Consider the following 23,281-nt stretch of genomic DNA (forward strand, 5'->3'; position numbering starts at 1 on the left):
GGAAGTGGATTGCCCCTTCTTATGAACCTCGATTACATAGAACACTTTTCAATTAAACAGCCTCTGGCAGCCGCCATTTTGTCATCTCTGCCAATGAAGGCTTGACTATGGGCTTATACGCGGACATCTAAGCGTTTTTAGAAAATTCAAGACTGCGATAACCTACAACAACCAAATTTGGCAAGGTGAATAACCATAGGAGAAAAACATGATCTGCAAAGTCTGTTGCCATGGAAGCAGCAAATGTGCATATATTTGCATATTAATTAGCTAAAAATTTTAAACGAAAATGGGGAAAACTTATGCACTTAAATTGGTGTTCTAAACACATATATTTATTCATAGTCAAAAGCTCCATAATAAATAGCCTTTGCGTCTGGTCCATCGACCCCGTAACTATGACAATGGTTACCGTGGTAACATAAAAATTATATATTTCACTGAAATTAACAGCTGGACCAGGTGCAAAGGCTATTTCAAATCTGTGTAATGTCAATAAACACATATATGCCTTAAGATTTCCAAATTGTTTTGCTTAAATGTTCCCCATTTTTACTTGAATGATACTAGATAATTACAATTTAAATTTATTCCTTTAAACGCGTTTCCATGGCAACAACAATTCCAGCTGTTGTAGGTTACCCCGATCTACCACTATACCAAGTTTTATTGCTATACCATATATACTTCGCGAGATATTCAAGAAAATCATTTTGTTCCGCGTATAAGCCCATAGTCAAGCCTTTTCAAAATTAAAATTAGCCTGAGATCCTAGCAAAGTACCAAGTGTGAAAAAGCACCCATTTCCATAGGCAGATTTGGGGAAACCGATGCGATATTTCCGACTGAATTTGGCAAATGAAGTATAGAAGTTAGGTTTTAGGTTACTTCGAGATATGTCACAATATGTGCCTTCCAATATTAAATGAAAACAAAGGTGTTCATGACGCACTTTTCAAATCAAAACATATAATACAAAATTCTAAATAATTTTATAAAACAGGAAACAGTCAAGTGTATATTCGACTGCTTTAAAATGGAAAAACTATGTAGTTTCAGGATCTATGGCTAATTCTTGCGCTTGTAACCTCGTTTCATGAACGTGTGGCTCAGTGTGTAAGAGCGTCAGTTAATGGGACCTCGTCACTTTTGCTAGAACGGGTTCGATTCCCGGTCGAGACATGGGGCCTTTTTTTTTGTTTTTCAGTCCTGATTTTGACTTGTCGAACTTATTGTGGGCTCACTAGAAACTTGTGTTCCTACGTCCCAACATAGACATTATTAATACGATGTAAAGCCCTAAGGCTAAGTTCAAACGTCATATTATCCACGAGCCGTATTCAATGCAAACGCGTGCAAATATGAAGATGAAACGATCGACTTGATTCATTTGCATGCATTTGCATTGAATACGGCTCATGGATAATACGACGTTTGAACTTGCCTAAGAAACTGTGAAATAGGCGCTATACAAATTCTTGTTAACACCTGTTTCAAAAAAACGTTGTCAGTGCAAATGGGAAATGGCCATTGACAAATGGCAGCTCTGCGAACAAAAGGACCCATGGATCCCAAAAAAATTGTTCCAAAATAATATATAGTTCTAATTTCGCTTGAGTTTATTACCACCTTTATTTCTACAAATAAGTGATACCCGAAAAACACCTTTCGGCAATTGGCAAATGCCATTCGCCGTTTGCACTGACAACCTTTATTTAAATAGGTGCATGTTATTGCTTAACGCGCGGGAATGAGATAACCTTTTCTATTTTCAAAGAAGTCAGTTGTGCATGTTATGTTCGCTTTGGTACCTACCTTCTAGAAAACAAGCCTTGGATAACTTTAAATTTCTATTCTATGCTGTTTCTGAAATATCTTGTTGCGATGCGGATTCCATATGTAAAAAGAGGTGACATGAAATTTCGCTTCGTGAAACAAGCTTTCAATACTTCGTTGATCCTGTTATCATCTGTGTTTGTTTATTGTTATGACTAAATAAAAATCAAGGCTTAGTTCGTGATCTCTGCACTTGTGGTTTGTATTTAATTGCTTTTAAATGGGTAGAAGCAAAAATGTGGCTAAAAAATCTAACGCAAAGGAGTCAGAATGTCATCTAAACAAACAAAACGAAAACCATTTACAAATGTGAAAAGTCTGTTCGGTCTTCACTATTGATCGATCTTAGGCGATTATCAAACCACCGTTTTTCTCTTGATTGAAGATTATTTCTTATTCAAGTATTCGTCCAAATGGTCTTATACAGCCTTATGTTTTTAAATAGATCACATAAATTCGTAAGACCAACTGAATGCAATCAGCACAATGCACTGTTCCATAAGTTGCAACCAATTTACTTTTGATTTCTATTTCTCTTTTTGTATCCTGATTTAAATCTCGGGTACAGCATTAGTTGAAAACCAGCTGGTCATGCAATACAGAAAGGGTTTTGTAATGATCGTTTAATTCTCGATTTATATCATCGGTTTTAGCCGCACTAGTCTTGTCTAGAAGACGTCTTGTCAATTCCGTCTTCACGGAGATCAAATTAGCTTTCTCAGACAATAAACTTCAGCTCTTCTTTTACTAGACTGTAAATTAAAAACAGTTTAGAGAGGCAGACATTTTTTCAATGACTTTAGACTATATGGAAAGTAGTTTGTAGGGTTGCATGCGGCGGCGGCATCTATTTTTGAGAAAAGGGCGGGAAATTGGTGCCTGTGGCGTTGTCAGCGGTCCACCCTATCACGCGCCAACGGACGCGTGTGTGTATTTACTGTAAATCCGTATAATCCTCTTTTCCCATATATCATGTTGATAACGTTTCATTTTTAATCGGACCTGCGTAGTCGAGGAAATGTTATCGCTAAATATATGCCTTCTTTTTGATCAGTAAGATGCCAAAACTCATATACTTAGCCTCTTTGCCAACCTATTCGACAGCAAAGATGAAATAATCCATTGTTGCGAAATACCAGGCCATGAAATGAACGTTCTGAAAACTGTTCAAACTGATTGCTTCTCTTAGGGAAGGACCATTAGAAAAGTGAAGGGGGTGAGGATGTTTCAGTTGTGCATTATTTTTTTTTCCTTTCTGTGTGTATGTGTTTTTCTGGATTGGGCGTTCATGCATTGTAATCGAAAATGGAAATGCGATTTAGCTTTTCAATAACAGCTTTTTCAATAACCATACATGACACAAAGTTGATAATCAAATGATAAATTTGACGAAAATCTATTCAAGTGATGACCCTTCGACACTCTCACCCTTTTTGTCCTTTGAACACCAACATGTTTTTCAACAACGCATTTTTACAGAAGATAACACAAATATCCGCAGCTATAGAAGGCGATTAGCTAAAAATGTCACCTGACATCAAGATTCAATCTCATGGCTCGCTACTCGTCCCACATGAATGGCATGAAACTGCGACTTGCCCTATCTTGCCCTTCTAGACAATGTTTAATAAGGAAGTTAGCCATTTAATGAAGTCAACGGTTCACTTTCGAACATTACAACTTAGGCCGAGTTCGCCGCTCTTTTTATGTAAGAACGGCGCCTTTCTCCCCCCCCCCCCCCCCCAACTCAATCCAGCCTATGTTGTTTGTTTCCATATAGTATTATAAGCTTTAGCAATAGAATATAGTCAGTTTTATTGTAGAATGAATTGGATTTGACCGTGATTCAATTGGATTTAGTTCAGTTCTGAAATGTACTAATGCATTTCAATCGATTTTTTCGTCACACAAAGTCTTATCCAGATTCTTTAGTTTCCATGAGGTGTATTGCTGGCGATAACTAATATTTAACGGGGAGAAATATAGAGAATGCATGTAGTAAATACGGCAGGTCTAGTATTGAGGGATTTTTAAATATTCATAACCTAAAACTAGACTCTATGCGTGCGACAATAACGAATAATTTTATCCGAATTAAATATTGACAAGCAAAGTCATAAGCACTATCGACAATACAAACTTCTGTACACACAGAGAAAGTAAAAGTTAAGTCGGTCTATTTTATATGCTCTGACGCGAGTGACAAAAAAATAAAAGTCGTTTCAATATATCTACTATTCCGTATATTGTAACGGTTGATCTTCATTCCCCCTGATGAAAACTTCTGGATGAAGTTGAAACATAGATGCTTAGAAAACCTGGTTGCCTCTTCATTGAATTTGTATATCTACTAAGGGGTTAAAATCAATACAAAACTTACCAAATGTTCTGAGACTGTTGTCTTCCCTGGCGTGCCCAGGATCTGTCAAACGCTTCTAGGCACGCAGCAAGAAAACATATCCAAGCTCAGACCACGTTTTTACAAATTCCATGGAAAGCACTAGAAATTAACCGCAGCTTCGCGTGGCGGCTCGTATACACTTTGATCCCAGAGACGTCCGCCACGAAGTTTTTCATGCGAAGTCTCAATCAAGGACATGGCGATGAGTCATGCCAACACTGACGGATTTGGAATGCAATTTCCTAAAGGGTTAAACCAAAGCAGACCGGCATACAGCGGCCACCAAGTAGACCTGCTTATTGCGACCACTGCCGCCTTAAAGCTACGGACAAATTACTTTCATTGAAATGACTTTCACTATCAAAGTAGAACTGTTTATTGCGACCACCGCCTTGTAGTTATTGACAGATGCCTTACAATATCAAAGTAGACCTGCTTATTGCGACCACCGCCTTGTAGTTATTGACAGATGCCTTACAATATCAAAGTAGACCTGCTTATTGCGACCACCATGTCTTGCAGCTGCTAACAGTTCGCTATCAAAGTAGACCTGCGTATGGCGACCACCACCGCCAAGTAGCTGCTGACAAATTACTTTCACTGGCAAAGTAGACCTGCTCATTGCGACCAATGCCGCATGTATCTGCTAACAGACGGCCTAAGGCTATCAAAGAAGACTTGCGTATAGCGACAACTGCCATAGCTAAAACGCTATGTATACAGCAAACAAATCAGAGGTTTTGATTAGTTGAGAAGAATTTTCTATGCCACGACCCGACGAAAAAAGAACAAGCTAATGTCTTATATGAAGAAGGACGTGTTATGCTCCTGGGGCTATATAGTGATGGATAAATGTCTTATTTCTTATGTATTTTGTCTCCAAGCTTCATTCCATCTTGTGTGTAAAACAGCCCATCTATTCGCTCGGCGATTATGTGTTTATTATTATCTCCTGACACCTCCCGCCTACCGTGCGCATCATTTACACTTATACGCAGGATTTGCTTGTTTCTCTCACTTTCTAAGAACACCTGAAGGCGATAAGCATACCGAAATATATCAGCGCGAGGTCCGCTGGACAGGTCAAGCCTACACTATGACTGACCCTTGTATAATCCGCTAGAAACTTCCTATGTAGTAGCTTAAGTTATCTGCACCAGTTGCAAGAAAATAACGGACACTCTTCGGGGACAAAAAATGACACCATTTTTGAGTCTGGTTTTAGAAAGAATCCTACTGCTTAATTGGAAATCCGAGATCTGGAAAGTCTCCTTTCAATGGACGTTGTTATATTGAGGTAGCACTGCACCAAATGACTGTAGATCTTTCAAGAGCATTCGCGGATGTCCGTTATACGGTCCGTTATACGCTCTTGCTCTAAAAAAGTAAGAGCGTTCATTTTGAATCTATATGGTGCACAATTGTAAAACTTTTTTTTTTTTCAGAAATTCAAGTAAGGAACAGACCGATAGAAAACAGGAGGGGTGTATATTTCTGCCATTTTTTGTGGTCTGGATTGTCCAAGTGGAGATAAGCGCACCCTTTCTTGTACCCCCACCCCACTTGCTACACGTTTGGCTTCTTTTGAGTGACCACGCCCTTTAGATTGCGATGTTATGGGTGAGCTGTGCTATTAAGACATTTAGCATAATTGTGCAGAATGAGCACTTTTTCTATTTTTAGGGCAAACGCGCTGTGTTAGCAGATAAGCTGCAACAACAAAATGTAGACGTATAAGTTTTAAAATGTTTCCTGCGATTGTCTATTGCTTTTGACGTGCATATAGGGAATTGAGATGCATTCATCTTTTTTTAAATTACTTGACTACTTTGCGCCATAAACGATCGTATGATGCGAGCAACCACGATAAATAAAACCTTGACCTCTTCTTGTCACTACGCCTACTTACCCCACAAAGTAACGAGTTTCTAAACATATTATCAGGCAGTTCATTACATAAGACCGATGATATGTAGGCTAAATACCGTGATATCGATGCCAATGCGGCGGACGGTTAAGAGGCATTCATCGAAAGTACTGCGATGATTAGAGTAATTGCTAGGTTGCCCTCCAAGAGGTGCACGCCGGGAATGAAATCTCCAACCCTTGATTGACGCAAGTGAGAGGCGGTTTTAGCATTTTGGGTATTGTTGTTGAGAAGAAATCAAATCAAATCAAATTGTTTACTTTGAACCGGCCAGCAATCCTGACCGTTTTTAGCTTTCGAATGCCCGTTCGATGTGATTACATTTCAAGGGTCCTGAGTCAAAATATTCCCTTAATCCACCCCTCCCCTAAGGCTATTTAACAAGCAAAGCCCTAAGCATGAACAACAACAAAAGAACAGCAATAAGACCAACCGACGACGGCGGCGACAACAGCAGCAATAACGAAAACCTTAGAAAACCCTCTCCATACGACATTGAATAGGCCTAAAAAAACAAACACGCACTCGCTTGTTTTCCCATCCAAAACAAAAGGCGGGATATTTGCAAGCGCGCCCAACGACAGATGGTACAGGGAACAGGTGCTGATCTCCCGCTATCCCCATCATACTTTTACGTTTACGCATTGCGCAGATAATAATAAAATAACTAAAAAATACAAATTTTACTCTATTTCTGGTGAATTGCTTCGAATACTAATGTGGCTATCAGAATATTTAAAATGCTGGAGAATGATATCAAGTTACTTGTTTTCTTTCGGTTTCGCTTAACATTTATTATGAGGCATTTTTTATGAAAATCTACCGAGTAGGTATTTCCAAACTTCCCTTGTGGTTGAATTACTGTGGGCCAGTTATCCTCGATAGTCATAGACTAACTGGAGAGTCGTTTTGCTAATTTTGGGTAGAATTTCAATAAAATTTAAGATATGGTTACCCATTTTTATTCCCCTCTTTTTTGTACATGCGCCAAAAACTGATTAGAATAGAGAACTGTAGTGATATTGATTACTCATTCAAACTGTTTTGACATGTCACATATGAGTATTTTTCTTAACGCCGGGGTTTCACAACTATTTGCGGTTTTGAGATGATTAAATTCAAAAAAATTCAATGATATTGCACTGTGTCTAGAAAAACCGGGAAATCGATTTTGTAGGTTTAGCTTCAAATTTGATACGTGCACACACGAAAAAAAAAGTATTTTAATATCCTTCTAGAAAGAATTTTTTAAATTAAATTTCATTTCAATCAAATTATGATAGTTGTTTCTTCTGTATTTACAAAACATTTCAGTTGTATCGACTGCTCTATGTGCACATAACTCATTTTTAACAGTGCGCCTTGAGTATTTCTGTCAGACGATCTTTTTAACGTTTTGACAATATTCTGTTATTCAGTCAGAATCTCAGTAAACACACGTCCTATACCTAACAAACCAACTCTTATAATCTTTTATTTGACTTTTTTTATATAATGTTACAAAAAATAAAGAAAATACATACGGAAATAAGACTAAACAAAGGAAAACAGTGGATATTTTTTTTTCGAAAATCTTGATACACATACTTTCTAGTAGGAATAATGTTATGAGATTTATGATTATCCCGTTTATTATTCATCTCTAGTATTCCGTAACTAGAACATAACTCGAAGGCGTCGATATATGCAGATGGGGAAATACCTTACTCGCGTAAGGTGTCAGTTTTAGCCGATAAATTGAAAAGTCCTCTCCCCGTATCAAAATAAAATCGCTTGGTGTCAGCTTGACCTACCTAGTGGTTTTACATGCAAATCCTACACGTGTGAAGAATAATAGTAAAGTAAATAATATAAAACTTGAGCAATAAATACGTGTTCATAAGCTGAAATCTTACCTTATGACCTTTTAAGAGCTCTATCGCGCAGGTCTTCAGTACTCAAAATTTTTAACTGTGTGTGCAATCCGAAAAGCTGTCAAAGAAGATATACCCATTTCGTAGTCGAATATAATTATGGTTTGCCAATTCTGCATGAGTTCCTTTATTATCAATCCATCTTCATTGAGAATATAATCTGAACATTTTCCCGTCTGGAAACACACAAAGGCAGGAGAGTCCTCACTCAAACACAAGCACGATTCTGGTAACGAGTTTTGCATCAGCCAATCAAAGACTCGCCAGTGCAGCTGCATTTGAGGACTTTTATTCTTTTCCCAGTTGAGATTTGATGGCTTAGCCCGTAAATCTCGATGCCATAATGATAAATGCTACCCATGGAGTAAACTCGAGTTGTCTCCAAGAGACGGGGTAACCGCTGAGAAGTTTTAGAGAGCTAATTCGGTTTGCGGATTTCTTTTGTTGTTTTTACCTGTACAGAAACATCCGGAAGGTTATATAGTACGTGCCAAAATGTACAAAGAAAGGGACACTTGCAGAGCCGCGTATCAGGGGGTGGGGTATGCTGAGGTCTTGTGCCCCCCCTCCCCCCTCCCCCGGGAATATTTTCAAAAATTATAAGGAAAAGACGTGTAGGGGCGTAGCTGGGCCCCCCGATATTTTCTTAATGTTTCTGTAGTGTGCCCCCCCCCCCCCCCAAATCTTAACTTGCCTGCTACGGCTCTATCTGACTTTCAAAAAAAAAAATCAATTGATAAATAGTAGTATTATAATTTTAATATTAATAATAGCCAGTAGCGGATTTTTAAGGGGAGGCTTTCGGGAGTTCGCCCCCCCCCCCCCCCACTTTGGGCTAAAAATGCCTTAAAAGCGTTCCTCTAAGGTGCACCTACCCATCTCATTTGCTGCCCAGAAAATAGAAAAGTTTTTCTTGGGAAAAACCCGTATAGCGCGCATTTGCTGCGCTAGCGCTAAATACCAAATACAACAACATGTTTTATGGGTTTCAAATTTATAGGCGGATAAGCGTAAACAAAAACAATTCTTGTTTCAAATTTTATGCCCAAGAGACGGCAGAATCGGAAAAATCCTTCGACACCCCCTAAGGGATAACAGTTGGTCGACATTTATACCTGCTTCACGAAAATAAACAAATCCAGGTTTGATAAGCTGCTACATACTTGTTCATTCGTCTGTAATAAACATTCACATGACTTTAAGGCTACGTTCAAATGTCGTATTACCCATGAGCCTTATTCATGCAAACGCATGCAAATTAATCGAGTCGATTGCTTCATCTTCATTTGCATCAAGCACTTTGCATTTAGCACTCATGCACTTAGCCTTAGAGATCACGATTCAGCCATTATGCTTCCCATGAATCATTGCGGGTTACGATGAATTATCGACTGCAACCTTACTGTGCAAAAACAATTATGAGTAATAGTTTATCGTTGTTTGTTATTCTCGAAGCCATCTGTTTGAGCCCGCGCTAGCTCGAACTAAGACCCTGTCCCCACGTATTAGAACCCGTCCCCACGTATCAGTTATCGTTTGAAAACGCAACCTGTTTGTTCCATTTTCAAAAAGATCCGCGTCCACACGAAGCGTTTTCATTTTGATACGACCCGTCCACACGAAAACGCAGAAACGATACGAAAACGATGACAAGTTCTACAGCGCGTGCGTACTCGCGCGCCAAGTGGACTGGACCTGACACGCCATCGTTATCAAAAGGTCCCGTTTTTGTCCGTCCCCACGGCACCGAAAGGGTCAGGGGCGGATACAGGGGGGGGGGGGGGGGGGGGGGGGGTGGATCGAGTGGATATCCACCCCCCTTTTGAGTAAAAAAATGAAAAGTCACAAGAAAATAAATATCTGAGGGACGGGAGGTACTGTCCATGTGCCTTTGCCTGCTTGAGTTTGCTGAAGCGATAAATTCAGCGTGAAGTATGTAAGATCTGTCTGACCCACCCAGAACCACTGGATCAGTTATATGCCGTATATCCGGCCATCAGGGTATTGCTTTCAAATTGTTCCACTCTGGAGATCGTTTTCAAATCATTCCGTTTTCGGCCATCGTTTTCCTGTTTCCGTGTGGACGATACCCGTATCCGTAACAAAAAGGTTTCATTTTCTAACGAAAACGGAAAGGTGGAGACGGGGTCTGATTGGAATTAACGGGGTTCCATTGTATTAGAAAACAAAAACAAAGAAAACCAATTGTTTAAGTGCTTTTATTATCACACAAATTAGAATCCAGCTTTCGAAGTTCCTGGAAAGTATGGTATTTCAGACGCCTGAAAAGCGGTACAGAAGGGCTTCTAGTGTCCGACAGTAAAATGTTAAGATACCCTAACCCTGAAAAAAAAAAAATAAACAATACCAGTTCCATTAATGCATAGTATTCTATAAAGCCCACTTTTATGAACTTTTTATGGGCTTTCCAAAATTTAATGCAGTTACGCCAAAATGGGAGGAGAGTTATAATATCTTGCAAATGGGCCATCAATAAACTAATTTGTTAATCATTCAGAAAGTTCCTAATGGCTGCACGTGCCCAGCCTCAACTGCAAATTAGAGGTTCTTATAAAATCAATATCTTGCTATGTCTCACCTCGAAGTGGGCGCCAGGCCAATGGTTGTTAAGGCTTGCAGGCTTGCATGCACCACAAGTCTTCCTGCAGTAGTACCCTTTCAGCATGTGGGCGAAGTAGTCATACTTGCACCAGCCCATCGTCTTCCACTCTTTGCAGTAGAAATGCGCGTCTTTGCACTCAGTAGCTGGCGTCAGACACACAAAACACACAGGTGCTACATCACTTTCAATGATTGGGAATGCGCAGTCCTACTGGTCATAGGTTTCATAAGGAAAAAGGATAACATTTGACGGTCCCTCAATAAGAACCCACTGATTTTTTCAGCGGCCAAAGGGGTGTGCGCAAACTGCACAATCTCCTAGTTACAAACTTAAAGTCCAGATTCGTAGTTATCAGGCGTTAAGACAGATCAATTTTGCGGAGCTTCTAGTAGCTGACTGCGTGTCGACACACAAAAATTGTGTTGTGATTATTGGGTTGAAAAATCAGACAAACCTCATAAGAAAGTCCAATATTCGAGTCATCCAAAAACATTAATTTCAGCTAATCCAGATACTTTAATATCATATATCGTTCTCCTCCACAAAATCAAACTATTTTGACCCGAAAGAGCTTTGTTTCGTGGCCAGACATGAGTCGTATCTGAGTCGTATGCTGAAAGGGCCTCTCACCGCCAGGTTCGAATCCTGGCTCAAACTGAGGATTTTTTCCGGGCTCCTGCCTTGATTCGAATTTGTGTCGCAAGTGAGTTGAAGTTATTCTCCCGTGTTTCCAGTCTTCTCGGATAAGGACACTGAACCGGACGTCCGGTCTCTTCAAGCTGATGCACTACATTAACCTGAACCGAAGGGATGTAAAAGAACAACTGGAAACGCAACAAACCCTCTGGCAGTGACCACCCCCAGTGACAGTGCTTACTAACCGAGGGCCATTTGTTAGAAAACTGTATATTCGGTTAAATATGGCTTCCTAGGGTGCCATAAATGCCTTCGACGCGGCCTTGTTGTATCTGCGCTCTCCTAATCTAGCAACCCATGCCGCAAGGAGATGCCGTCCCCACATGTTCAGCGCACCTTCGCTAGACTCACGGTCATGCGCACCTTTTAATGACAAGAGCGAATCATTTACAATAGGGGATATGCGCTAAGAGATCACGTGACCTTTTGGCTGGCAAACTAGCGCGCGCCCAGGCTTTTAGCGGCAAAAAAAAAAAAAAAAACAGCAACAAAAAGCAACTTATTTAGCGGAAATAAAGTCAGAATGTTTTTTTTTGTCCGAAAGGGCTTTTTTATCGAAATATTTAATTCTTTTCGTCGTTCTCTGGCGTGACGGGGGCAATCATTTCTGTGTTTATTTTGGCTTGACTTTCCACCCAGAAGGACACGTGACCTCTTAGCGCAAGTCCCTTATTAAGTACTCACGTCTTTGAAGAGGCTCTGACGTCATCTTGCATTTGATCCAATCAACAAACGAGCTGATTCTTGTGAATACAGAATACGTGCTTCCTTTACACTCATTGTCGCCCCAGCTCACCGCGCCACGCAGGACCCAGCGACCATCCCCTCCCATGCACACGAATGGACCACCACTGTCCCCATGACAACCGCTGATAGAACTGTTGCCACCGTTACCGGCGCAGAGCATTGTCACCTTGTCAACCTTAATGCGATGTTAAAATGAAGCGGTTGAGTAAACGTTTGGGGGTTCAGGTGTTTTCAATCAGACATACTTGGCTCCAGTATAATAAAATAGTTTTGTAACATGACAAAAAACGACTATACGTCAGTATTTTGATTGTAATAACCCCTTCCCCTCTCCGTCCCCCTGCGGACAGAAGGTTAATAAAGGCATATGAACCTTATGCTCCCACCCCCCCCCCCCCCCCTCTTAAAAATCAAGCACGCTCGTGTTTATAGGTCACTTTAAAAGCTACATGACGCGCGACCAGATTGCACTCTGCAGTCGAAATGATACCGGACTACCGCTAATGTTTGACTGTTTCATATCAAGAAAATTCAGCTAAAATTGTCGTTTTTGCCAAACGCGGGCATTTCCATATAAGGGAACTAATATATTCCTTATTTGGAAAAACTGCATGATTCTTGTTATTTTTAAGGTTACCGTACCGCAGGTGCTTCGTAAACTTTATGACTTGTAATCAGAAGAGAAAACAGTGACTGTGACTATCTTTAGTCAATGGAGAAAGTATCTGAAAAGAAACTAAGAGTCCTCGGAACCAGTCCCTCAAAACGACAACGTTTTCTTCATATGTTGTTTTCTCTGCCTAGATTTCCCATGGTACCTTTCGGTGTTTGTTGTTCACCCTCTCGCATTCTTCGCTGGAAACCACAGGGATCCTGGCTTGCTGCAGTAGCCTTGCACCTGCATTGCCATATTCGGTCATGCCCCAACCTAAGGGTTCAACATCATCCTACATAAGGACCCGTGAATAAACTCATAGCTCGGATACCATGCCTTGTTTAAATAGGCCTACTAAAGCGCTGTATTGAACGAGTCCGTAACTCAAGCCTAGCAAAACTAAAAATGATTTCACTTGGAGCTAGAAAAAAGTATTCTAGAGACCTAAGACGTAGCACATGGTCACAGGGGGGGTTTCGTAATCTGATCAGGGCTTGGTTTTCAACAAAAAAATGAACCAGGAGAACCGCTGCTGGGATGACTCATATTCACTTTTTTGTGAATGTGTAATAGCTACACAAACCAATGCACGCTAAAATGTATACGGTGTGAATAAAGTATGGTATGGTATGGTACCATACCATACATAGGTAACCTATGACGTCATACCTGTGACGTAGCACATGGTCCCGGAGGTGACCTGGTCATATAGGCCAGGAAGGCAGGCTGGGCTAATGGTGTGGCCAATCGGGGCTGGATTTGCGAGCTTCATGATCGCTATGTCGTAACCATAGCTACCATCCGTCATAAAGCGAGTGTGCATGTGGATCGCTGTCACTGGTATGGTCAGCGCACCTTCGCTAGACTCACGGTCATGCGCACCTATTCATAGCAAAAGCGAATTATTTACACTATTTCCACTATTTTACACTAAAGACTATCAATTACTATAAACAAGGAATGGGAAATCAAAGGCAATGATTGATATCTTATTAGTCGAAAGACGTGATCGCACATTAAATTCTATAATCATTTCTTAATAATATGTAAAATAAATAGTAATGAAAAGGTTTATATCTTACCAAGCTTGATCTTATAATTCGAAGGCTCAATATTTTGAAAAACACAGTGAGCAGCGGTTACCACCCATTCTGTGTCGATCAAAGTGCCTCCACAGCGGTGGTTCCAGGACTTGTCAACATGAATCAAGATCTGCGCCTGCCATGGCCAATCGTGCGGGGCAGCAGTCGTTCCGCCGATGATACGTGACATTGGCTTGATGCCGCACGTTGGAGTGGGGGCTGGGAACAAAATCGTGTTCATAGCCTTATTCGTACCAGATTTCCCTAAAATATACTCGCATTTATACTTCCAAAAAATTAGCCACGGAATTGATTATTTCTGTCGTGGCCCACAAGTGCATTATGGGTATCAAACAAATAAGCGAAAATAAAAACAAACCCAGTCCAAAAAGCTGCCGTTCTGCTAATGCTTACATGACTTCCAGAGTCTAAGATCATTTTGGGTTACCCCCCCCCCCCCAATTAACCATTTCTACTTACGATACATAGATTCTCGAGTCTAACCTTATTTAAAGAAAATAAAAATTGCGTTTTAATCATCTTAAACTGACATGACCGAAAAACCCTGAACATGCGCACTTCGAAGAGATGGAGAAAGAAGATCGTTTCGTCAAAGAAATAACACATGGAATAGAACTAAAAAAACTCGGCGTGCGCGTTGCTATGGTAGCTTATAAACAATAATTATTCTTTGTTGTGAAAGTATTTTCAGTTTCAACAGCGCTTCAGTTTATTGTATTCTTGGATAAACTTGTTCTTAACGAAACTCAAGTGAAACCAAATATGATAATCATTTAAGTTACATCAGAAAACTTAGTCAAATCAAAATAGTTAAGTAAGACTTAGTACTTAATTGGATTCTAAATTCTGAGTTCTTCCAAACAGATGACTTGTAGTTTCATGTTGGTCTAATTATTATCTTTGTTTGTTTGTTTCATATTTGATGGCTACATGGATATTCTCTTCAGATTAGTGATATCCTCAATAGAAAATAGATAGCAGTAATTAGTTTATTATTATTATTAGGCTATTATATTTAAATGTAATCAATAACATTACTCTGCATAGCAGTTAAAAATAGGTAGGTAGATTCAGACAGTCGTATGGAAGGTAACAGTCAGGGAGGAGGCAGTCAGAAGGGGTTTTTAAATGGAAATGCAGTGTCTATGAGGAGGAAGAATCCGACATGCTTCACTGAGGGAGGGGTCATGCTACCTGCTATAGTGATGCTATAGTGATGTGCAAGCTTTAAGATATCTTAGGGGTAAGAATTACTGTTGACTACACCCAAAGTGCTGTCACTTAGGGTTACACTACTAACGTTTACATGTTTCCATTATTTCTCTGTTGTTTTTTATCTTGCCTTGACATACATCCAGAACATGTTTGATGTACACACACTTTGTGTACATGATATAAATGTTGCATCCAAACATTTCTTGCTGGCTGATTGCCATGGCTGTAAGAGTCAAATAATAAAGGTATGTAATCCTGTAAAAAATAGCATGTTTGATGTACTCTGAGGTGGATTGTCTCCTTAAAAAGGTGAGTAAAAAGATGTAAGAGGCTAATTTGATAGAAAAAAAAAACAATCTATTTGTAAGCATCCAATGATTAAATGATTTTTTTTTATGAATGATAGACTTTGTTAGGTGATAAAATATTTTTTTAAATAAAATGTTTGATTTTCTATTATCTTTATTGAACTTTTTTTTGTAAATTATCTTATGGCAGCCTAAGACAGAGTTGGTATACTTTCTACTTATCCCATTATCTTTACAAATGCTAAATGCAGATCTCTTATGATATACAATTACAAATTACAGCAAATAAAAAAAAGACATATTTGCATGTTAATTTTGGAATACATTTGATAAATATATTATTTCAAATCATCAGCAACTCTTTTTTTATGAATAAGAACATTGTTATTGTGATGCAGTGAGGTCTATGATAAACTTGAACACAGTATTTCAATGATGCAAAATCTGGGTTTAGAAAAGTTGTTTGGAAATAAAGCTGTCTACTCACAAGAGTGCATGTTGGCAGAGCATTTACTGTATTGTGTTCTTACATAAAAAGTGTGATTGATCTGCTTTTGGCATAAAATAAAGTGGCTACCTAATGCAGCTTCATAAGAAATGTAAGGAAACTGGAATTGTATATCCCTTAGTATATACTAGAATCAGGGAAGAAATAAACAACATTCGTCTATGGTACTAAAATTAAAATACTTTAATATATTGGTAAATTATTCTTTATTGAGGTTTTCAAAATCCCATGCAACAAAATGTTGCAAATGTTCACACATATTTTTTGTATATACTGTACAAAGTGATCTATACTATCTGAAAATAATAGTTATGTAATATTTGAATTCTGAGGCATAATACTGTAATGCTGATATTTTTATATATTTTCTGATATATCCATAACTATTAATTCTTGCCAATATTTATTCTGTCACACAACAGTTTTTTTGACATTCATTGCTTAAAGCAATTAAGGATTTAGCAAAAAAGTAAAAATTTATTTGAAAAATATTTATATAATCTTACTTCAATTTTAGAAGTGCTCGTGCCTTTTATGGTAATAGAGACCATTTAATAAATACTTTATTCATAAGATAATAAATAATATAAGATTATCATATCAATTTATAAATATATATATATATATTTACAATATTTATTGAATTGTTACATATTTTGTAACCTCTATTTCTGAAATAAATCTTGCAATTTCATACTTCTGCCAGATATTTTCTATTAATATAGATAAACTTAAAGTAGGAGTCCCTCACTAGAGTTGTCCCTTGAATATATGTCCCTTGAATAGAGGTGTCTCTTGTTGGTAGAGGTGTCCCTTGATAGAGGTGTCACTAGAATAGAATGTCCATAAAATAGAGGTGCCCTTTGAATAGAAGTGTTTCTTGAATAGAGATGTCCATTGAATAAAGTTGTCCATAAAACAAAAGTGTTCTTTGAATATCATAGAGGTTCTATCTTGAGTTAAGGAGAGATAATTCCGTTGAATAGAGGTATTCTTTGAATAGAGGTGTCAATTTCATAGAGGTGTCCCTTGAATAGAGGGTCCCTTGTATAGACAGTGATCCTGAATATAACGAGGATCATGACAACTATACGACAACAGAGACTGCAGAAAAGGACTGAATTCAATATCTATTTTTCGTCAGGAATCTCATCTTACTAAAAATAATGCATTGTCTGCCTGGATAGAGGTGCCCTTCGAATAGAGGTGTAACTTGAATAGAGATGTTCATTGAATAAAGTTGTCCATAAAACAAAAGTATTCCTTGAGTTAAGGAGAGATATGCCATTGAATAGATGTATTCTTTGAATAGAGGTGTCAATTGCATAGAGGTTTACTTTGAATAGAGGTGTCTCTTGAATAGAGGTGTCCCTTGAATAGAGGTGTCCCTTGTATAGAGGTGTTCCTTGAATAGAGGTTTCCTTTGAATAGAGGTTTCCTTTGAATAGAGGTGTCCCTTGAATAGAGGTGTCCCTTGAATAGAGGTGTCCCTTGAAAAGAGGTTTCCTTTGAATAGAGGTTTCCCTTGAATAGAGGTGTCCCTTGAATAGAGGTGTCCCTTGAATAGAGGTGTTCCTTGTATAGAGGTGTCTCTTGAATAGAGGTGTCTCTTGAATAGAGGTGTCCCTTGTATAGGTGTCCCTTGAATAGAGGTGTCCCTTTAATAGAGGTGTCCCTTTAATAGAGGTGTCATTTGAATAGAGGTGTTCCTTGAATAGAAGTGTTCCTTGGAAAGAGGTTAGACAACAGTAAAAACGAGAATGTCAGTTTTTGTGTTGTGGAATTCCACAAGTGTTCCATTCTCCATAATAAAAAGAAAGAACAACCTGCGATCTGCGTGTATTGTACGCTAGTCTCAGCTCCTTGTTTTCGGAGACAAAAAGGGACACCTTATGCCCAGTCTTCATTCCTTTAAGATGGCGTTTGAAAAATTCCAATCACCTCTTCTGATGTGAAGCCGGACAAAGTAACGCAAAACACCTTAAATAAACGGATCGAAAAAAAGTGCAGAACTTCTTCCTTCTTGTCCTTGGAAATAAAGAAAATGGACAAGCAAAACTGCCGAGAGTTTTTGCCAGTCTTCGTTGTCGTAGGGTTGTCATAATCCTCGTTATATTCAGGATCACTGTCATCAAAGACAAGAGCGAGCACTTCTTCACGGCTGTAGCGAGCCGCCATTTTGAAAACCCCGCCAGACTCACGCGCTTATCCGCTGATCAAAAGTACAGGCGAACATTGCCGATTTTAGGAAGTGCTTTCTTCTGCTTTCCCTTGGTCCATTACCGCAATTCCGTGGGGTTGATTTCGGGGACTCCTCGGTATCGTTTCGGGTCTTTGGATCAGTTGGGGTACTTTTGGGGATCATTTCGGGTCCTGGGATCGTTTCGGGTCCTGGGATCATTTCGGGTCCTGTACAGCACATTTAATTACGTCTTGAAGTAAGCTGTATGTGTCTAAAGCAGGCAGTAGATAATTCTAATCTCGAGCCTCACGTGTCCAGGTCTCTTCGTCTAATCGCAAATGCAAACACTAGTAAATACAGCGAAATCAATCCGTCTTGAGATGAGTTTGCACAAAGACTTGATAGAGATTGAGACTACGGTAATATATGCAGTAATGAAATCGCGATTCTGGCCTTCAACTGCACAAATAACATGGGTCAAGGGCACCCAACGACGATTTTCGGTCAAATATCTGTTCGGAAGCAAGGTCACCTACGGATTTCGGGGTCGGTCTAGAAATGTCTGCTTTTTCCGGAATTTGTATTTCTAGATCACCTATGTTTCCCGGGAAGAGAGCTGGATCACCTATGTTTTAAACTATGCAGAAGGTATCGCAAAGATTCTTGGATATTTTGCACAAACGCGAGACGACGAAAAAAAAAAAAACAGTTGCATTTTATGACTGGGCTACCACAGGTATCCCAGTACTAACGTGAGGCCGAAATGCATATACCCAGGATCGGCCTTTTAAGATGGTTTTTTCCTTGATCATCCTTGCGATCTCTATAAACTCAGGAACGAAAACCTCAAATTTTAAATGACACCTAAAAATAGTCACATCATTCAATTAAAAAAAGTCGCATTTTATATTTTGTCTGATGTTACTCCCTAAGTTCTTAGGGGGATTTCTGCCTTATTTGATGGGAAATGAGGATATTGGAAACGTCAAGTCATGTTTTTCCGTCATGTCTCATTAACTTTAAGGACTTTGCACGTCGAGAACTCCTTAAAACTTGCAGGAACTCGTGTCTACTACGAGTTTGCTTGCCATTAGAGAAAAAAAACTCAAGCCTTTTTAAGAATAATTTCACAGACTTGACAGTCTTACCTTTGTCGTTGTTTTTATTTAATAGCTCGAAAATATAACCATCTAAATAAAAACAGAGTTTGATATTTTATATACCAAATTCAATCAAACAATATCGCATTAGATTTCGCAAATCAGCAGAAGGAAATGGATACTTTTTCACACTTGGTACTTTGCTAGGATGACAAAATGAAGAGGATGTTTGATTGAACACTTACCTTTCACAGGAAGCTCGTATACAAAATTAGCAAACGCCTCCCCCACACCCTGAAAGCACGCGTTTGACTTCCCATCTCGCGTGACGTCATCAATGGAATTCGTGCCGGACCAGCACTCCCCGAAAAACTGGACCCCGAAGAATCGATATCCTTCCGTCTGGGCTAACGCTGCACACTTGTCGATGGTTTTACTGATGTCGGGCCATTCGATATATGGTCGGAGGTCGGCGAGGAGTCTCGGAAGCGGTCGCTGACGTCCCTCCTGTGTGTCTCTATAGCAACCGACACTTCTATATTTGGGTACACCTGAGAAGTTAGTTTAAGACTGTTATATATTTTACATTATACTCTAACACTCGCACGCTCTAATTGACGCTTGGCGTCAGCATGCGCTCATGAGCAAGCGCGCATGCGCTCATCAAAACTAGATTGTAACGTAAGAAAACATTTTGCTTCGTTGCGTGCTTTTTTATGACACGCTGTGACGTCATCTGTATATCTTGTGAGTACAGACACACGCAAAAAATAGATGAAGAAGAACCCGCGTAGCCTGGGTAAGGGGGGGGGGGGGACTCAGAAATAGATGAAGAAGAACCCGCGTAGCCTGGGTAAGGGGGGGGGGGCTCAAAAATAGATGAAGAAGAACCCGCGTAGCCTGGGTAAGGGGTGGGGGCTCAAAAATAGATGAAGAAGAACCCGCGTAGCCTGGGTAAGGGGGGGGGGGGGGGGGGGCTAAAAAATAGATGAAGAAGAACCCGCTTAGCCTGGGTAAGTGGGGGGGGGCTCAAAAATAGATGAAGAAGAACCCGCTTAGCCTGGGTAAGGGGGGGGGGCTCAAATATAGATGAAGAAGAACCCGCTTAGCCTGGGTAAGGGGGGGGGGTGCTAAAAAATAGATGAAGAAGAACCCGCTTAGCCTGGGTAAGGGGGGGGGGGGGCTTAAAAATAGATGAAGAACAACCCGCGTAGCCTGGGTAAGGGGGGGGGGGGGCTCAAAAATAGATGAAGAAGCACCCGCGTAGCCTGGGTAAGGGGAGGGGCTCAAAAATAGATGAAGAAGAACCCGCTTAGCCTGGGTAAGGGGGGGGGGGGGGGGGCTCAAAAATAGATGAAGAAGAACCCGCTTAGCCTGGGTAAGGGGGGGGGGCTAAAAAATAGATGAAGAAGAACCCGCTTAGCCTGGGTAAGGGGGGGGGCTCAAAAATAGATGAAGAAGAACCCGCTTAGCCTGGGTAAGGGGGGGGCTCAAAAATAGATGAAGAAGAACCCGCGTAGCCTGGGTAAGGGGGGGGGGCTAAAAAAATAGATGAAGAAGAACCCGCTTAGCCTGGGTAAGGAGGGGGGGCTCAAAAATAGATGAAGAAGAACCCGCGTAGCCTGGGTAAGGGGGGGGGGCTCAAAAATAGATGAAGAAGAACCCGCTTAGCCTGGGTAAGTGGGGGGGGGGGGGCTCAAAAATAGATGAAGAAGAACCCGCTTAGCCTGGGTAAGGGGGGAGGGGGGGCTCAAAAATAGATGAAGAAGAACCCGCTTAGCCTGGGTAAGGGGGGGGGGGGGCTCTACAGTAAAGACATATACACTTTAATTTTTTTTTATAAGAACGTCTAATTTTTAGTTGTGGCCGGCCTGTTCTTATTTTTCGGACATTTTAAGGCTGAAATGTTCTTAACGATGTTCTTAAATTTTAGTGTATTTAAGAATATATGAATTTTAGGAAGAGAATTACACTAATGATCAATAGCAATAATAAGGTTGTTACTATGAGCACATGATTCTGCATTTTAGAACCCATCAGGACTAAAAAAGAATTTTTTTCTGCTATCTGAGCCTCGGCATTTCTTGGTATGTTTTTAGAATTTGGTTAAATCTTAGGCTGGACGTTCTTATAAAAAAAGGATCTTATAAAAAAGGAGTGTACATCAATTCCAAAGGACGTTGTACTCCTGTAAGGAATCAATTGTCGTAACTCGCAGTGAATCCTGGTCTCCGAGGACCATTTGAATGCTAACGACACAAAAACAAGAATGTTACAAATATCCATCCTGGGTTTTGTTTTATTTGAGCTTATTATTAGTAGTAGTATTGGTTTATTTGATACCCATGAAGCACTACGATGCGGGTTATGACACATGGATTCTCCAAGTACAACCTTATTTGAAATAAGAGTATAACCGTTATCAAATAAGCAGAGTCGGCTCTGAAACAAAGCACAGCAGTTCTGAAGAACTAAGTAAACTTTGCAGAGAATAACGGTCGCAATTCGTGAAAATACTTTGAACGTCGGTGATCCCATGGATACGTGCGCGCTCACATTTCACGGTTCGAAGCAGAGCGGGTCAAATTTTGATAAGCAGATGTGTCTTTTTTCCCTGTATTTGTAATAAAGCAAAACTCCAAAAGCATTTTCAAATTCACAGATTTTGAATGAAAGTTTGTTATAGAATAACTGATTCAAGGGTAGCATAGCAAACGATGTATTTTTTATACCTATTCGTGAAGGTAACAAAAAAAATGCCTTTTGAAAAAGTCTCACCTAACATTACTTTGAATTTTAGTTAAAAAAATAACAAAGTAGAGACACAATTACATACCTTGAGCTTGTTGTATAAGAACTAAGAAGCTAAGAAAGCCTCCACTCGCCAAACACACACGCATGTTGTCGCCTGAAACTGATGCCGTACCTATTGGTCCTGTGCCCTCTATCTAATAACCGTCCACCAACGCTTTTTCAAGTTTCCGTTGTACATCATAGCATGTAAGTGATAACAATGTTTTGACACCGGTTGGGAAACAAGTGTAAATAAAATTTGATTTACCAGGGCCTCAAATGAAACTCAGTCTTTCTCGTTAACGTCGTTTATGTTTATCTTTTCCCCAAATCATCTCTCGCTGACATTCCCAGTGACAAAAATTGTTTGGCGCAATTCTCAGGATTCAAAATGCGAGATTAATAGCAATACGAAAACACCATTAGGGAAAGAATGTTTGAAATAGTAACTTGAACTTGTCAATTAAAAAACGGGCAAGATGACAGCTGTTAGTATGGTCCGAAGATGCGTACCTCAAAGAGAGTTTTTTTTACTCCAAGAAACGCTCTTTGTGATATGAAATAGTGCAATGTCGAATTGCCCTTTTTATATCGGCGCGAAGCTGAGCGGCCAATGAACCTTCTGATATCAACTTCATGTCAGGGATACTACAAGATTTTTTAATTACATTATGCAAATATTTTTTTATTAATAAATTTCCTTTGACTGAAAAATGAGTTTTCCTTTTTCGTGTTGGCGGCCAGACAATAGCATTGAAACTGAGGCTACAGTTAGCAAATTTGTTTTGTCAGTAAACACGTTGTCAAAGAGCAGCTTACTTTATTAATGTACTTGACTTACCTTATTCTTATAAGAATCTTACAGGTCTTTGTCAGTTAGTCAGGCAAATTGTAACAATTCTAATGATTTCGCACTTGTTTTACCAAGGAGCATTGCTTCCCCTTTAGCAATTTTTGTTACAAAATTAAAAAAGTTTCTAGTTTGCATGCTTTGTCAAAATTGTTATTTCTTTTAGTTTTGTTTTTGTTTGTTTTGTATGCTTTTTCGACGGGAAAAAGTCGTTTGCAGCCTCTATTCTTTGTTTCTTGGATTTCCTAAACGTATCGCTATAATCCACGTTGTAAAATATGTCTAACGTTTCTCTCTCCGTAGAGGAAGTATATTTAGTGTTATTTCATTCGAAAGAGCATTTTCTGTGTGCTGATCGCAAATTCAACTGTATATTAATCTCGTTTGATCGTCATTTAATTGTCTTTTGATCATAATTAATTCC

The 23,281-nt window shown here is 39.6% G+C and overlaps 2 protein-coding genes across 8 annotated transcripts in view; both read right to left on the reverse strand.

Moving 5' to 3' along the window:
- The window catches only part of LOC5512795 (5-hydroxytryptamine receptor 1), a 40,652-nt gene extending 32,110 nt beyond the window's left edge, over nucleotides 1-8,542 (reverse strand). Inside the window, exon 1 of one of the 7 annotated variants that reach the window (XM_032382296.2) lies at nucleotides 8,060-8,542. The gene's annotated coding sequence lies outside the window, so the exon portion shown is untranslated. Of the gene's footprint in view, nucleotides 1-1,815; nucleotides 2,198-4,216; nucleotides 4,592-8,059 lie in introns of those variants that run through there. The other 6 variants (XM_048721623.1, XM_032382299.2, XM_032382294.2 and 3 more) reach the window with 6 other exon arrangements.
- Nucleotides 8,543-10,280: 1,738 nt separating this feature from the next.
- LOC5512807 (chymotrypsin-like elastase family member 2A) lies at nucleotides 10,281-22,597 on the reverse strand. Its single transcript, XM_032382316.2, has 8 exons — nucleotides 22,051-22,597; nucleotides 19,460-19,765; nucleotides 13,881-14,099; nucleotides 13,468-13,680; nucleotides 12,962-13,071; nucleotides 12,081-12,318; nucleotides 10,677-10,843; nucleotides 10,281-10,420 (listed from the first exon to the last, which is right to left on the reverse strand). Exons 1-8 carry the CDS (start codon nucleotides 22,112-22,114, stop codon nucleotides 10,415-10,417), a joined length of 1,323 nt encoding a protein of 440 aa, XP_032238207.1. The 5' UTR covers nucleotides 22,115-22,597; the 3' UTR covers nucleotides 10,281-10,414.
- Between the last annotated feature and the right edge of the window lie 684 nt (nucleotides 22,598-23,281).

The sequence above is a fragment of the Nematostella vectensis genome, chromosome 14, assembly GCF_932526225.1.
Source record: "Nematostella vectensis chromosome 14, jaNemVect1.1, whole genome shotgun sequence".
NCBI lineage: Eukaryota > Metazoa > Cnidaria > Anthozoa > Actiniaria > Edwardsiidae > Nematostella > Nematostella vectensis.